At 46.4% G+C, this 17,442-nt stretch overlaps 1 protein-coding gene across 1 annotated transcript in view; it reads right to left on the bottom strand.

The window, feature by feature from the left end:
- PDE10A (phosphodiesterase 10A) overlaps positions 1-6,354 on the bottom strand; it is a 345,368-nt gene extending 339,014 nt beyond the window's left edge. Inside the window, exon 1 of the mRNA XM_028846990.2 lies at positions 5,108-6,354. Within this exon, the coding sequence (XP_028702823.2) occupies positions 5,108-5,981 (874 nt within the window). The 5' untranslated portion in view covers positions 5,982-6,354. The remainder of the gene's footprint in view (positions 1-5,107) is intronic.
- Positions 6,355-17,442: the final 11,088 nt, after the last annotated feature.

Here is a 17,442-nt window from a genome sequence, read left to right as displayed (position 1 = left end):
GCTTCTCACTGTCTGCAGAGTGCCCTGCAGCCTGTCTGTGGGTAAGCGTGTCTGTGAACTCTCGTCCATCTCTCCCGTAAGCTGCGTGCTCCTCGAAATAACTGATATTGTCTCATACACCTCGGAATCCTGAGTCCGTAGAACAGAGGCTCATACAAAGGAAGCTTTCAAAGAGTGCTCGTCGATTTCTAGGTTTCTTGAAGACAGGCAACATGTTTGGTTCTGTTTAGATTTGTTTTGGCTTTCATCTCTGAATTTCCAACACAAGTATTTGAGTACCTTCTCTCTGTGTGTCAGCCACTGTTAAGAGTCTCAAGGAAACAACCAAAAAGACACCTGCCCTCAGGCTCTCACGGAGCTTCCTTTCCAGAGAGGGAAGGCAGGCAATAAACAGATAAGCCAGTAAGTGAGCAAGATAATTTCAGCAAGTGGTGAGTGCTACAAAGAAAACAAGAGTACTGGATATCTTCTGCCTTCCTTGCAAGATTATGAGTTCCTCTGTCACTGTGGAGTTTTCCTTTAGGCAGACTTAGAGACATGATCAGCTGGAGGAGTCTAATTTACATTTTAAAAGGAAATTAAAATGTTTTGAATTACAACTAAGAGTTTTCCTTTTAAGGGAAAATACTCCGTTTTACATGAAAATTATTTTTTCTCTCAGATTGCATCAGCTGTTTTGAAACAAACAAAAATTAACAATGTATTCGTTGGTGAAATGTGCACCACACTATGTTTAACCTGCTTTATAGTAAACAAAATCCTAATATTTGCTTGACTATCTATTGCACTGATTTTTTTTTTTCCTATTGGAGTGGGAAAAGTTTTACGTGCAGAAATTATCTAAGACTAATAGGCCGATTGGGATAGCAGATGACACCATCTTCTAAAGTTTCTACTGCTTCTCATTTGAATTTTCTCATGTACGTTTCTCAAAGCTAAAAGTGCAATTTCTTGAAAGTAAGCATTGATAACCTAAAGAATCCCACCAGTTTAAACAGCTCTGCCCTTTGGCCTTAAGTCCTTTCTGATTTCCCTACCAAAAAATAGGTCACCCTTCCACGGAGGACTGTGACACTCATGTCCACACCCTGGCTCTGTAGGAAAAAGTCACACCTTGCTTTGTTGGTCATCTTTGTAGGTGTCCATAGCTATATTTCAAGTCCTTTGAGGGACCTGGTATCATTATTTTAACCTCCCTCAAACAATTTACACTCAGTAGGTACTCAACAAGTGTCTATGAGTTGGCTGTTGGCTGATTTAGACCCATTTCTACCGCTGAGTGTTGTTCCTGCATTGTTCTGCGACCTCCATCTCCCTGAGCCCACAAACAGAAGTTAAAGGCGAAGTCTAGTGTAGTTTGTACGTGTTAAACACATTTGCTCTTAAAAGAGATCGTATTTATCTCAGTTTGTTCAAGTGTTGGTTGCACGGTATCTTATGTCTCAAGAAACAGTAAGAGTGGTTACTGATGAGTGCGGAGCACATTTAAACTCCACAATTCCTGGGAACATACACACCTCCTGTTTTGAATATTTGGGAAATATACAACCAATTGTACTCTGAAGCTATCTGCAGTCTGCATTCACAATTTTATTTTCCTAACTTTCTCGGTATCCTCCTTGACCAACCGGGGTTTTCCTTTGTCTATATCTCTTTATGTCATCAGAGTAGCTAACCAGGGAACACAAACAGAGAGAGGTGCAGGTGTATTTGTGGCTTCTGACTCTTCTCCTTATTCACAGGTGTGCCTCAGAGTTTCTAATCTCGGCACGTCCTGCAGCCGTGTTACATCAGGGCAGCCACAGTGACCACTAGCGCAGACAATCTGGTCTAGACAAATGCCACTCACACTGGTTTGTCCCACGTTACTTCTCCTCTCTCCACTGCACAAGCAAACACTGGGCTCTCCAGACACAAGAGTATTTCCTACCCCAATGGCAACTTTGCTAACAATGAAGTATGAAGCTGGGTGCCTGAGGAAGAGCCCAGAGGTCAGCAATTAGAGGCAGATGGCAGGAGATGAGGTGAAGTCAGGAATGGCCTGATAAGGGCAGAGTAAGGGCAGTGGGCATGGTGGCCACTGACCTCTGGACATTAATGTCAAACCTGCTTCTAGGGTACTCCATCTCTATTACTGGATGGCGAACACCTCCCACAGCAGCTTCGTGGCTTCTACTAGGCTTCTTTCTTTCTTTCTGTCTCTGGGGCCTGGGGCCTGGCAGTAGCTCTTACTAAGTGTTGTTTGGTGCATGAGTGAGCGAACCAGCCGGTCAGTGTGAAGAGCCAAAACGCAGAGCTAAAATGGACAGAAGCAGAGCTGGCATGTCATACCCTCTACACATGATTTGCTTTTGATGGTAATAAAAATAAAACCAGCATTCATACAAACTGTAACTGGACAAAACAGCCTTTGCATGACAACTTGCATATCAGACCAACAGAAGATCAAACTGAAAGAAAAAAAAAAAGGGAATAACACTCAACAATTAGACACATTTGTATGCATTTGGGCATTTTTAAATTTTTAGGGAATCTAGAAATTCTTTTTCAAAAGACTGATTTTTTAAACGACAAATAGCACAAAAATCTGTCAAACGTCGGTACTTTAGCAATTCAGACCAGTGGCTTGTCATGCAGCAACACATAGAAATAAAGACCCAAAAAGCAGAGGTAAGAGTGTCAGAGCAGAAACTGGCTACTCTCCTTTAAGAATCCATCTATCCCCTTCCCAAGCTTGAGTGAAGTGGGTCTGATAATTGATTTTGTTTAAAAGTATCTTCTTGTTTACTACCTTAGTCATGTCCCAAATAAGACTGTCCTAACCTTTTGCTCCTGTTCAAGCCCAAAGCTACTGCTCAGGGCAGGGTATGGGGCAAGGAGGCCGCTCTTGAGTGTTCCCTGATGAGTATGGTTTCTCTGACGCACCAGCTTCTCCTGGCTGGGCCTTTCTGCAGAACAGACCCTTCTCCTCTCCAGGTATTGTCTTCCTAAAGGGAGAGCGTCCTAGGAATCCCAAGAGAACTCCACCCTCTAACCAGAGCTGCAGATCTCTCTTCCCCTCCAAAACATCCAGCATGGCCCTGAACACACGAGCCAACAGCAGTTCCAGCAGCACCAACAGAAGCCCCATCATTTCAGGACCAGGGGCTTTTTCCAGAAGCCTGGAATCCCGTGCCTCAGTAGCACCCTTTCCCCCAGAGCAGCCTGTCACTGCAAGGCAGAGCTGACTTCAACTCCCCACCCCAAATCAAAAGTCAACTGAGAAAAGTAGATGTTTATTTTTTTAAGAAAGAATTCACAAGCCCACCAGTTAAGGTACCGGGAGGAACCCCAGTCCCTAGACCAGGCCTATAGGCTGATCCCAAAACCCCCGGAGAGGTGGTGGGGCCCCATCCTCTACCACCTTCAATGCGTGGCCAAGGGACACTTCAGTAAGGAAAAGTGCTTCTACTGACCACATCTCTGGCCAACAGAGAAGGCCACATGCTCTGTCCATGCACACCCATCTCCACACCCCTTCCCCACCTAGACTGCAGCGGGGGTGGGAGGCAGACACCTGGGGGAGGACTTGCGGGTCAGCTGGGAGCACTTCACCCACGCCCGGCCAGCCAATCAAGTGAGAGCAGCGAGCCCTCACAGGTGTGCGAGAGGCCGCTGACCACGCGGCCGCCGTGGACTGGCCCATGCCCGGGAACCGGGGTTGCAAGGAGCGGCCTATCCTGGCGCGAATACGCTCGCCAGCCGGGGGAGTGCACCCCAATGGTGCCTGGGCGGGCGGTGAGCTTTGGCCGCAGGGAGGGGCTCGACCTCGGGTGCCCTGGAGACCCGGGTCGGCCAAAGCCTGGGAGTAAGCCGCAGTTGGGAGCGGGAAACCGAAACAGCAATCCTGGAAGAGCGTCGGCCCGGAGAAGGCGCCGCGGAAACGCGGCTCCTAAGCGAGACTCAGACAAAGGCTCGGGTGCGCACGCGGTGGACGGTGGCTCCGGAGCCGCGCTCTGGGCCGCGGGAAACCGCGCCCGCCCCGACTGGCGCCGGAGTCGCCCGGGGACCCATGGGCGCGACCTCCTGGACCAGGAGGTGCTCCCACCCGGCCCCGCCGCGGTCTTCCCGTCCTCACCCTGCTCGCCCTCCATCCGCGACCGCGACGCCCCCCTCCTCTGCGCACCGGGCGCCTCCTCTTTCCTCACCGTCTCCCGCCTGCCTGGTTCCTTCTGGCGAACCCCTACCTTGACTTTTCTGCTCAGTCTTGTCCCCCAACCCCGTGACACGCCTTCTACCACCTCTGCCCCAGCGCGCTCTCAGCCCCGCTCCCGCGGGTGGCGAGGAGGAGTGGCCACGCACAGTGGGCCTGGGGGCGCATCCCGCGAGTCGGAGGCGGCGGCGCTTTTCTCTTCCACCCTAGCGACCTATTGTCCTTCCCTTTTTTCTACCAGCCCGGACCCCAGAGAAGCCCGGGACCAACAGGATGCGGCCCGGGGTGGGGATGCGTCCCCTGGGTGGAGGTGCACCCGTTTCCACCCCGCCAGTCCACGCTCTGGATGCCGGTCACTGCGAGGGGTGGGAGGCCGGGCGCCCACTCCGAGTCCCGGAGAACTGCGGTGCCTTCACAGTTGGAAACGCGGGGTTCCGAGGCCCTGGCCTCCCTCACCGCGGCTACAGGGACCCGGTGGGCTGGACCCCCAAGTAGAAGGAAGCGCATCTGCTCCAGCCAAGTGGCCACAGGCTCAAGAGGGAGGAACCTAAGTGGTCACAAAGTTTAGAGTATAAATACGCGCCGGACGAGTGTGGCCAGAAACGCCACGAGGGGCGGAGAAGCAGCCGGCAGGTCCCGCTCGAAACGCCCAGCTCCCGCCGCCCTCCTCGGCCGCCCTTTCCCCGAGCGCACGCGAAGCCTGAGAAACCCCGGCGTCCCTGCGCGGCCGAAGCTCCCGCGCTTCGCCAGGGGCACCGGCTCCTCCCCTCCAGAGAAGCCCGCTGGGCGCTCCACGCCCAGGCACGGGCACCTCGCTCGACACCCGCTTCCCACCCAGCAGTCCAAGCCCCCCACCTGCCCCCTAGGGGATGAGGAGCCGCCCCACCACCGGGGAACGGGGAGCAGGCCACTTACTGGGGCTCAGGAAGCACTCAGTCAGCCTTCGGAAGCAGCTCGCATTATTAGAAGGTCCATCTTCCATGTCGGAGCCGAAGAGCAGCGCGGCCGCGGCGGCGAGGGCGAAGCCGGCGCCCTGGGGACGCCGCGGAGTTCGGCCGCCGCCGCCTGGGCCGGCGCCGGGGAAGCCGGGGGAGCCCGCGCGGCGGGCGGCCTGGCCGAGTGGGAGCCGGGGCGGCGGCGGCGGCCGGGGCCCTGCACGGGCTGGGAGAAGCAAGCCCTGGAGCGCAGGCGAGAGGAAGAGCCGCCGCCGCCCGCCGCCGCTGCCGCTGCCACCGCCGCCGCGGTGACTACTGCTGGTGGGGACGCTCAAGGGAGCTGCCTCTTGTCGTCCTCCTCCTCCTCCGCCAGCATCGCCGCCTCCTCCCGCCGCCGCCGCCGCCGCCGCTGCGCCCTCCCTTCCTGGGAGACGCACGGGGAGGTGAAAGGCAGATGAGGAGGGGAGAAAAGAGGGAGGGGGCGGGGGGGGCGGCGGCCAGAAGTAAAAGGAAGATGGAGAGGAGGAGGGGACCCGGGAGGAGAAGGCGAGCGCCAAGGGAGCTCGGGCCGCGACCCAGCCGCAGCCGCCGCCGCGCGCAGAGAGGGCGCCGGGGCCCCCAGCTGGGCTGGCGCGGCCTGCGGAGGAGGGGGGCGGGCGCGGGGGCGCGGCGCACTCGGCCCGGCCGCGGCCAGGCCACTCGGGGGCCAGGCCCGGGCCCGCCGCTCTCCCCCCGCCGGCCGCGCTGCGCCGGGGTTCCAGGCGGAGTTTGCCGGGGCCGCAGCCCGGTTCGTCCCCTGCCGCTGGCGGGGGACCCTGGGGGCGGGGAGCAAGAGGCTCCTCGGGGCTGGCCATGGTTCCTCCCCGGGCCGCGGAGGGGGCAGGCCGCCGGCGGGAGGGACTAGGGGGGCCGGGGCTCGGTGGGCTCCGCCCCCGCAGGACCTGCCCACCCTTGCCGGCCGCCCGAACCGCTGCCTGGTCCTCCTCTCTGGTATTCGGCTTCCCTCCCAGTCTAGTCTTCACATTGTGCTCGGCTTGGGCTGCGGGAGGACCCGGGGCCGGGGGCCAGGCCCCGGCGACGGCGCCTGGCTACCCTCAGGCGCGCACAATCGGCGTCCTCCCGGGCCGGGGAGAGGGACGGCGGAGACCCTCCTTGCAGGCGTGGCGTGGTGTGTGCGCGCTCCGGCGGCTGAGCCTCGGCGGCTGCTCGAAAGCAGCGGAAAAAAGCACCGCAGTGCCGCTGCCCGTGGAGGCGGTGGTGGCGGCGGCGGCAGAAGACGCCCACTGGCGGAGCAGGCGCTCCCCACGCCGCCGCCGCCGCCGCCTTCCGCGCCCACGTAGCGCGCCCCGAGGGACTCGGCCCCTGCGCCAGGCTCCCGCACCCGAGTGAGCCTCTGCGCGCTGCCTGCACCCGGGGCCGGGGAGGGCGGATGGAGCAACAGCTGCGTCTCTGCCCGGCCTTGTCACATCTGGGTCCGGTGTTCCGGAATCTAAATCCTGAGTCCTGCAGCTGCTCCAGCTGTGCGTTGCTGGGCGAGCCACGTCGGCCTGCCAGTTGCCCAAGCCAGGGAATCCTCCTGGTGGCGGGCCAGCAGCTCCAACCCAGCTGTGCTCAGTCAGAGCTCCCGGGAGAGAGTTCCAACTCGGACCTTTGGTTGGAGTTTAAATCAACTCACAGTGTTTCCCATAAAGTAGGGTTTGCAATACGGTTCCTCCCCAGGACTCCCTTTCGGATACTCACTTTAAAACCAACTTCGTGTGCACAAGCCCAGTTTGCGTTGGTTGGGCTTAGAGAACGGAAAGGGCAAACTGTGGCCAAAATGAGCAAGACTGAGAGATCATTGTCCCAAACCCTGAGACCGCCTTGCCATCTGCGGCTTTCTTGGACACCCCCATCCCCTTCCGTACCAATGAATCCAGGCAGTTGCCACTGAAGGGAAATGAGCCGCCCAATGGGCGCTCAGAACTAGGAGCCGCCAGAAGTTTGGGGAAGTTGGAGCGCAAGAGCGCACACAGATGCGCAGGTGTCCGCGTTCGGGCAGGCACGCGCTGCGGGGCCACCGTGGCGCGCTGGGTCGGAGGAGGGACGGTGGCTCTTCTGTACCACGGTGGCACGGGCTGTCCGGACTGTCTGGACGAGTCACCTTCCCCGGAGTGGAGCACACGCGCCAAAGCCCAGCTTTCACGAAGGGCCAAACGGGCGCGCGCTACGGTGCAGCAACAGGGCTGACCCAGGGCCCTGGGCTCCCGGTGTGTGCCAGGTCCCGGGGCCATTTCTCGCCCGCCACATTTTCTTCTTTCTATCCAGTTTCACATGTATTTTTATTTGAAGCGTGCTCCAGATTCCTCACTAGTCAATGCTTTCCCCGACTCCCATCTAAACTCCCCACAATGGAAAATAACACTTCTGTATTTGCACCAAGCTGAGCAGTTGGGATGCGAGGGACATGCTGGGGCTCCCCTCCCCCAGTAAAATCCACAGATGTCTCCGCGATTGCCGGATGGATTCTGAGCGTCGCGTGTAACGGGCAACAGCCTTGGCACTCACTAGGTCAGAATCCCTATATTTGTGGAAGAAGAAAATGATTCCAGTGACTCTTACCTTAGGGGCGCTGCCCTTGTTTCTGAATTTTTTCGGCAAAGAAAAAACTAAAATGATTGAGCCAGGCTGCCGGCAGCCTCCCGGCTTCACGCTTCTCTGGCCGTGCAGATTCCATTCCAGTTACTTTGCTGCGAGTCTGCAGTTTGTGCCATCGTGGCTGGACCAGGCAGCAAGGGTCTGGGGGCTGCCCACACGTTTAGGGAAGACGAGTTTCTCCTCAAGTGTTTATTGTTCATTCCTGTACACGCAAAATTGTTTCTCCTTGTCATTTAAGTTTCTTTATTTGCATCTTGGAGTTATTAAAACTATTTTTCAGTTCCAAGAAAATATAAATTTAACTTGCCTATAAGCCCCCTTGTGAGCGCAGGAGACGGGGTGGGAAACACCAAATATTTGTCCTGGGATTCCTTATTAAATCAGGAGGCAACCTTTAGAATTTTCATTAACCCTTTCCCAGAATCAACCTCCTGTTTACCTTTCGTCCTTTTCTCCAAGTGCTTGCTGGAAGGGACGTTTTCCTGGACAAATTAAAAATCACAAAGCATAACAACGGAAGAGAAAACAACTTGAGGAGGGGTTTACTGATTCGCTCTGAGATTTTCATACATGATCTCCCTCCTTCATCCTGGTGTCCACGTTTGTTACTGTAAGTCTCAGAGGCATTCAGTCACTTTCTCTCCTTCATGAACTTTGCTTAGTTGAAGACTTTAATGACAAAGGCGCAGACATACAGGCTCCGTCACTCACCCGTGCTCAGGTGCTGCGCGCCTGGAGAATGCGCTGCTTGCGGATTCCTTTCCTTCCCTTTGAGTTTCTTTACTGACATATCAGAAAAAGGAGAGGGCTGTGACACTACACTTTTGTTACTCCAAACCTTTTGTGAATAAAGGCACCGGCCCATAACTGAGGGAACACTGCGTTCTGACAGTTCCCATAAAGGCTGCAATATAGTTACGTGACAAAAGGTTATTAGACTATAACACAATGTAAGCATACTGTCATTAGGAGAAGAGGAAGAGCGATGGCAGAAATGCACAATGTTGCAGTGCGCTCGGTAAAATAAACCATTTTCCTTACTTTCAGCTGAGGAAATTCCAAGCCCACGTTGCAAAGAAAAAAAAAACTAAAAGAATATTAAGAGGGTAGTTAACACCAGGTGCCAAAATAATGATGACCATCATTTTAAAAGAATATAAAACATTTGTCTCTGCCTTTTACCAAGGAAAATGATCAAGAGTTTTTTATTGCTAATGAAACTTTAAATTAATGGAGCTATACAACCATAAGTACATTTAAATTCTCCAAACATTCTTCTATATGTTGTTATTTTTAAATCAAGTTAATTCTATATTACTTTTAGTATTTATGCCTAACATTTATTTACAGAGGAAATAATATCTGCCTGATTGTTACTTAATTTGGATTTTATGTTCATAAAAACATGCGTCTAAGTAGAGCCTACGAAATTTTTAAATGAGGATTTTCCTTTAAAAAGTATGAAATTTCTTCATGATAATTTAACCATGCACCCATTTTAATAATCTAAGAGTTAGGTTTGTAACTAACATGGTTAATATTTTATGAACTTTTTGGTAAACGTGCAAGTCTGTGTCTTAACTGATTTTATTTTACAACTGTGGGCATTAGTACTTACAGTTGTAAATTTCACATCATTGATTCTTGAAAACCCTGTTTCCTTTTTAAAATAATAACCTTTCTTTATGAATATATAAAACCAAAGAAAACTAAATGTTAAACTCATCTACTTATACAGATGTCTACCAAAATGCATGTTCTCTTTACTGTGATTTTAATTTTTGTAACTTATTTAAAATGCATAGCAAAATAAATCACAAGCAAGTGTCTGTTGTTCCCAAGCTCAATAAAATCATGTGAGTTTTACATGTCGGACTTTTTCCATTTAATAGCTACTAAATTAATGTAAATGTCATTCAGGGGTGATGTGTCATATCACACAAACTCTCTCCATTCTAATAGGATACCTTATTTACTACCTGGTGTCATTAAAATGGAGTTCAGCTTCCAGGCATTTATTCACATCCTCCCGACCCACCACCCCTGCAGTCCCTCACTCTAGTTTTTAGTTTGTATTTCCAGGAAACCTCCTTCAATTTTTCTCATCCCTAATTCATCATAGCTTTGTTGTCTCGACTCCTGGAACTTAATGTATTTTTTTCTGCACATATCAACATGTTGGGTTGAGTCTCTTGTTAAGAAAGTTAATGCACATGTAATTTGCATTGACAGCTCCATTTTAAACAGCTTGACATCAGGGAGACTGCCTCTCCAACTATTCATAACCTTTAATGAAAGCCAACACACAATAGGCACTCAATAATTGCTGGCCTTCCTGTCACCTGAGTGCCAGCTGATTACAAATTTCCATTACTATTGATGTTAACACATCTTGACGAAAGTGAGGGATAGCTTCTTACAGTGTGTTGTTATAGTCAAACCCAAAATAAAAGGCCATTATAATTCTGGTTTTAAAAATATTATTAAAGTCAATACTTTATAGGGGACAGCCTTGAAAACAGACCAAGATGATAAAAGCAACTCCTTTAGCTACCACCAATATTCCTAGATCTTCAGTTTCAATTAAATTGTTTTTATTTATTTTTTATTTTTTATTTCCATAGGTTTTTGGGAAACAGGTGGGGGTTACATGAGTAAGTTCTATAGTGGTGATTTGTGAGATTTTGGTGCACCCATCACCCAAGCAGTATAATCTGAACCCAACTTGTAGTCTTTTATCCTTCACTCCATTAAATTATTTTTATTAATTCCAACCAATTAATTGTAAAACAAATTGCAGTTGTGTTATCACTTTATGTTATAAAGCAAGTAAAAACCAGTATAGGTTACTTATTATTTATTTAATAAACAGAATAGTTTTTAATTTTTAAATTAGAATTAGTTCTAATTTTTAAATTTTAATTAAATTAGTTTCTAATCAGAGTATTTTTGATGATATGCAAATGGTTAAAACAATATTTTGAATAGGTGTTAAGAATCCATTCTATTGGAGAAAGGGGTTATGTGTGTTTCTTTCTTTTTTTTTTTTTTTTTTTTTTTAAGGCTTCTTTTCAACGGCAGAAACATGTGTTTCTTGATTAAAGTAAGACCCAAGTGGAGATTTTCACTAATCAAAAGAAAAACATTAATTATCTCCTGAAAATAATCTCTGCATAATGGCTGTATGTAGCCATGAAGATACTGGTGTTAAAAAGTATTGCTGAGATTATACAATCAATACTAAGTTCTTAGGATAACCATGTGAATATTAACTCTATTATATAACATTGCTGTGTTATGACACAGAAGTAGATTTCAAGGATGTTGCCATTAAAAAATATCAAGTCACTGTAGAAATCTATTGGCATTTGTAGAGTGCTGAAACAGTTTTCAGTTCTCAAACACAGATACAAGTTAGAACACAACCATCAGTTCTGCTTAAATAATCAACGCTTTCACCAAACTTTTACAAGTCAAATATATAAATTGTGTTTGAGACTGTGTTTTAAGAATTAAATAAAAGCAGTGTGAGATAATTATATATCAATAAGAATAATAAGCCTAAAAGAAAATACTTCTTAAAGAGAACTAAAGTCCAGTTTAAAGCTTTTAAATAGAAAGTGGTCATAGAGAGACATTCTGGATGAAAAGGGTTGGCTGGGGGCTGAAATTATAAAGGATGGTATGCCCTGATTACTCTATGGACACCTTTTGTACAAATGGGTCTACAAGTCTCTCAAGGGTTGCCAAAATTGCCACTGAGTTTGTCTCACCATGATACTACCTCAGTGCACATACGAATTACTATGCGATGTTTGAACTGTGTATTGTTCCTGTTACTTGAAATAAGTAGCTCTTCATCTGTTACTCTGGAATCTTTGTCTTGCAAACATTTTAAATGCTGATAACCCAATTTTTATAATAGACCTTGACATGTATACAAGAGGTTTGATGCAGTTACAGGAGAAAGAAATGTTGTTGGCTCTTCCAGATTTGTCTCAGACGTAAGGATTAAAATGGCTCATTTAATCCAGAGAATTGGAGAACTGATTCCTTTCTCTTTACAGAGAAAGAAAGGAAAGAAAAGATAAAGAAAGAGAGAAAGAAGGAAAGAAGGAAGGAGAAAGAGAGAGAAAAAGGAGGAAGGGAAGGGAAGGGAAGGGAAGGGAATGGGGAATGGGGAATGGGGAGGGGGAAGGGGGAAGGAAGAAGGGAAGGGAGAGGGGAGGGGAGAGGAAGGGGAGGGGAGAGGAAGGGGAGGGGAGAGGAAGGGGAGGGGAGGGGAAGGAAAGGGAAAAGAAGGGGAAGGAAAGGGAGAAAAGAAAAGGATCTAAGGCATGGCCTGAGGCACAAGTGAGTACTGTGAGTTTGTTCTGGTCTAGACCAGAATTGGACTGGCATTTTGGGACACAAAGCTAGGCAGGGTTCATTCACATGAGCGAAGTGTTCCGACATCAGACCTTGACTTTTGCACAGTTTTTAATGAGGAGACAATGCTTTTTGTCCCTGAGCTTCTCTTATTCAAGTGCAGAATGGAAAAAGGAGACAGAAAGTTTGATGCAGGGATCAGGCCTTCTCAGCTGCTGATGCTTCAAGAAGCACCGTAGTTTCTCAAGGACTGTAAGTTACAGAAGGCTCTGGTCTAGACTGAGTCAGGCCTGGTTGCTGGCACACACACAGTCTACCCAGCATCTGCAAGAGCAGCCAATTGGGTAGAAATTTGTATATTAAATCTTTTGAATGAAGCCGTATGAGAAAAAAAACCTCACAGAAGCCAAAAGATGAGTGACCTTGTTTTTTTCAGCTGTGTTTGTTATCTATAGGACTGATTGGTGAGCCAGAGACACCTGGCAATAACTCTCAGACTGGGAGTTAAAGGAAGGGGAAGTTCAGACAAGCAGCATATCTTCCATAATCCCATTGCCATATTCATTTTATTTGGCTCAGAAACTGGGGTTTAATAACTTTGCGTTTTACATGCTGCACTAATATTGCCATCATCAACAAAGGCAAGGTCAACAAAGGAGGATCTCCTCCCCGGCTCCAGAGCTCTTTGGCACCGGCATGATTTTCCTAATGGTGAAAGATACATTTGAGTAGTAATTGATTAGGGTTTTATTGTTCCTAACTACAGCCAATGAGTACAGCATGCAAGCTAACCCTTGCAAGTCTCCTGAATTGAAATCACTGTCTCCTCACTTGACTCCAGGTATCCAATTAGATTATTATGACCTACCGGTGGCATGAAAGCTTACTTTTCTCCTCCCTCCAACACTCCTATTTATATAGGGATTTCCATTGGAAATTTCCAGAGATCTCTACCCAGGAATATTGTGCTTGTCCTGCCCTATACTTTCCTGATTTGAAACATTCATAATATATCTCAATTTTACTTTCTACATATTATAAGAAATTCATCTGCTGAGCCCAGAGAACCTCAGGCTGAAAGACATCACTAACGTAACAAGGCAAAATTCAAATTTAAAAAAGAATACACCAAGGCTAAGTGGCATTCAAGTATTTGTGGATTTTGCTTTCCATGTCATACTGGTCATTTTTTAAAGGACTCAATTGTCCCCAGCCCAAGTATGTGCACTAGCGGTTGAACTGACCGGAAGGGACACCTGGAAGGTTGCATTTGCAAGAAGCTGCAGCACCTGGCAGGGAGCCAGAAGAAATAATCCAACCACACACCGATGGTTGAGGGCTTCCGGGGAATCAAAGAGAGAAAGCTTCCAGTGGGTAAACAATTTGCACATTCCATGTTGATTTTGTATATCCCTTCCTTCCCAAAACGACTAACAGCAGATCTCTGGTCCTTATGTGAGCATCTTGATGCAAGGATGCAGCTTGTTTTATTGCATGTAGACTGACAAGCCCTAATCCACCTCTTAACACGAGTCACAAAGAAATGCATTTCAGCAAAGTACAGGAAACAAAGGGTGGCTTTAAGACAATTATATCATAGTTACCATAGAGCTGCTGCTGCTTTTTTCCATCTGTAACATAAAGGCCTTCCCACAGGTACACTGAGAAATATAATGGAACATCATTAACTTGGATTCAACTCATTTGATCCTAAAAGTTCAGGCAAGATTAACATGTGCATTCTGAACAATTCTCTTGCTTGATTAAAAACTTGGAATTGAACAACCAAAACCAAGCTAAAAATTACTGTAATTTTTATCTGATAATCTTATGTAATTGACAAACAAATCATGATATAATCACCTTAATTTAAATATGAATACTTCCTATAAATATCTTTTTCTTGTTTCTGGAGTTACCCAGTATCAGTGACATTGTTTACGGGGAAATTCGTCAAGTTAGGAGTGGTAAACAGGGTTTAAGATTCCTGGGGTCTTAAAATATCCCGACCTGTTAGCATTATCCATACTTTCAGTGAAGAATGAAATGGGTTACTATAGTAGAGTCTCACAGTGTGCAGGAAGTGCTGATCATATTATCTTAGAGCTATAAGATGTCCCTATTGATCACATTTCATTGCCTTCTCTCTAATTTTTGGTGTCTAACAAATGGCATTTTATAAGTCTACAGACTAGGGTTATCTGATCCATCTTTCAGATCAGATTGTTCTGGTGAAGAGACTGATTTCCTAGGTTTTCAACATATCAGTGTTAGAATCACCCTTTTTGGGTAAAACGTTCACTAACTTTTTTTTTAAGAATCAACAACAAATGATGCTTACTACAAATTCCTGAAGTCTACTTGTTTTTGTAAATGTCATCTGGTGATAGGCTAGAGTGAAACCCTCTTCTGTTTTTTTAACTACCTTGATTAAGCTTTTCTAACCCTCTTCCCCTGAGACAGGTAAACTTGGTAATTTTATTATTTTGGGAATACAGTAAGCACAACGACCCATGAGTGATCACAGAATGAGCAAAACCCCTGAAGAGCCCAATTTTAGCCCAGGTGCCTCTGCCCATTTACTGCCCAGAACTGAACCTGAGCCCATTCACATGGTCACTTAGGATTGGGGTCCACCTAGGAAGAGGAAGCCAGCCGCCCATGCTGCCACCTTCCCGTTGACTGCTGTGTATATCTCTCCATGACTGTGTTTAGCGTGACTGCACTCAAAGGACCCAATTAATTCACTTCCATCACTACTCGTAGAAGCCCTCAGAGGCAGCTTTAATAGCTAGGATTTAGGCTCGTTTTATAGATTTCGCACACATGGATTATAAAACTGATGAAAAGCAGCTAGATGTCACACACACACACATATATACATAGTGTGCTTTATATCATATATATGTGTATATATACATATATACAGTGTGTGTGTGCTTTATTCTCTAAGGCAGGATGTTTATATTCAGTATTCACAGATTTCTGTATTTCTTAAAGCAAGATCATTTTGTAGGGGCACCAGTTAAAATGCTCTCCCCATATAAAAGCAAGTTTACAAGTTAAATATCTCTATTTTATAGCGAAGTTAGTAATATATGCCATGAAACTCTATCCCATCTGTTTTCAGTCAAATTATATTACTTCAGTAACCATAAAGTACTGGTGAAATCTGATCTTATGTTTTTGAAATCTGATTTAGGCAAATCTCATATAAACAAGTTTTCAGAAGAGAGATCAATACATGGAGGTAAATCCGTGACTTGCTAAGATATTCCCATGAACCTGAGAATTATTCCTCCATTTACAACTTGATTTCATTGACAGTAAAGATTTCCACAGTTTATCAGAAACTCATTCATTACATAAAGGCATGCGTTTCTCATATATACCTTCCTGGTCAATGGTATAAGGCAAGCTCTTTAAGCCTGGCCAAAACCTTTAAGAATACAGACGCTCCTCAATTTAGGGCAGACACATCATAAGCTGAAAATATCCTAAGTCAAAATGCACTTAATACACCTAACCTAACCAACATCAGGGCTTAGCCTAGCCTGCCTTAAATGTGCTCAGAGCACTAGGGTTAGTCAAAACCACAAAGCCTATTTTATAATAAAGTGTTCGATATCTCATGTAACTTATTGAATAGTGTCCTGAAAGTGAAAAACAATGGTTGGATGGTGATATGGTTTGGCTGTGTCCCCACCCAAATCTCATCTTGAATTGTAGCTCCCATAATTCCCTCATGTTGTGGGAGCGACCCAGTGGGAGATAATTGAATCATGAAGGCAGTTTCCCCCATACTGTTCTCATGGTAGTGATAAGAGGAAACCCCTTTGCTTGGCTCTAACAATTCTCTTGTCTGCCACTATGTGAGATGTGCCTTTCACCTTCTGCCACGATTGTGAGGCCTCCCCGGCCACATGGAACCGTGAGTCCATTAAACCTCTTCTTTTGTAAATTGCCCAGTCTCAGGTATATCTTTATCAGCGTCATGAAAACAGACTAATACAGATGGGTACTTAAGGAACGCTTTCTACCGTCCTTTAATGATAGATGAATACCTATCATTTACATACCATCATAAAGTCAAAAAATCTTTAAGTTGAACCATCATAAGTTGGGAACGATTTGTAATTCCAGCAATTCACTGTGACTGACTGTAGTTGCCAGTCCTTTTTGGTTGTAAATGAATACTCCCCTCTACACCTTTGCCATGAATTAAATAAGGTAACAGCAGGGACCACACCACTCCTAGCAGTTCAACCTAACTAACCACTTAAGTCTCAGACCTGTCATATCTAGGTGAACTGACCTGGAAAGTAGTCACTAAGTATGGTATAAGGCTGAAGAAAATAAAATTAGCGAAAATGTCAACTTTTCAACAGATAAACTAGATTGAAGAAGGAGAAAGGGATGTGCACTTTAGAACTAGATATGGCACAGATTCCCAGGAATGATTAACCCTTAGAGCATGTATGTAGAATTCTATTTACAAAAGCCAACATGGTATTCAGTATACAGGTTCTTCCAGGAGTCCATAGCCCCACGCTGATGCATACTATTCCAAACTGAGAAAAGCATAGCCATGCAAGTTTTTAATTGTTTTCTTTCATGTCACAGCAGATTTGGATTTATTGTAGCTTCTGTATTGGGTTTGGCAAGGTGAGGGTTAAAACCGGAGTTTCCAGGGTGAAGCATGAGCTGCTGTCCGCTGTACCCAGACAAGGTGATCTCCACAGACCTTCTCACAGCCCTATAATTCAGGCCTCTTCAGCCACTTCTGGTTTCAGAATATCAGTCTGTGTATTTATTTGTACTTTCCCTTATTTTACATGTTAGTTTTAGCAATACATTCTCTCTTCACACTTTCATGTTTTGTTTTTAAATTTTTATCATGTGTATTTAGCTCCTTTATTTTTAGTCTTTCTTCTTTAATAGTGAAGGCATTTCTGCCAATACAGAGTTTTTTCCTGAGTTGAGTTTTTGGGGATTCCATAGTTTTTAAAATAAAATATTCCTTTCTTATATGTTTCTAAATGGTTTTAAATTTCAGTTTTATTATTCTCTTTGATCCATGGGTTATATAGAAGCAAGTTTATGAATTTCCAAATAGTAAAAAATATTCTCAGCCACGTTATTAATTTAGTTTAGTTTTGGATTACAGCAGAATAATGTGACTTGAAAGATCTCCAATTTTAAATTTGTAAAAAGTGTTACTGTGTCCATAGATATGATCATACTTTATAAATATTTCCCAGGGAAGAAAAACCTGAGCTGGTCAGAGGCACAGAGAAACAAAGATGGGAG

The sequence above is a fragment of the Macaca mulatta genome, chromosome 4 (genome assembly GCF_049350105.2).
Source record: "Macaca mulatta isolate MMU2019108-1 chromosome 4, T2T-MMU8v2.0, whole genome shotgun sequence".
In the NCBI taxonomy this organism is placed as follows: Eukaryota; Metazoa; Chordata; class Mammalia; order Primates; family Cercopithecidae; genus Macaca; species Macaca mulatta.
Note: the sequence above shows the minus strand (reverse complement) of the source record. Positions and strands in the feature narration are given on the sequence as shown.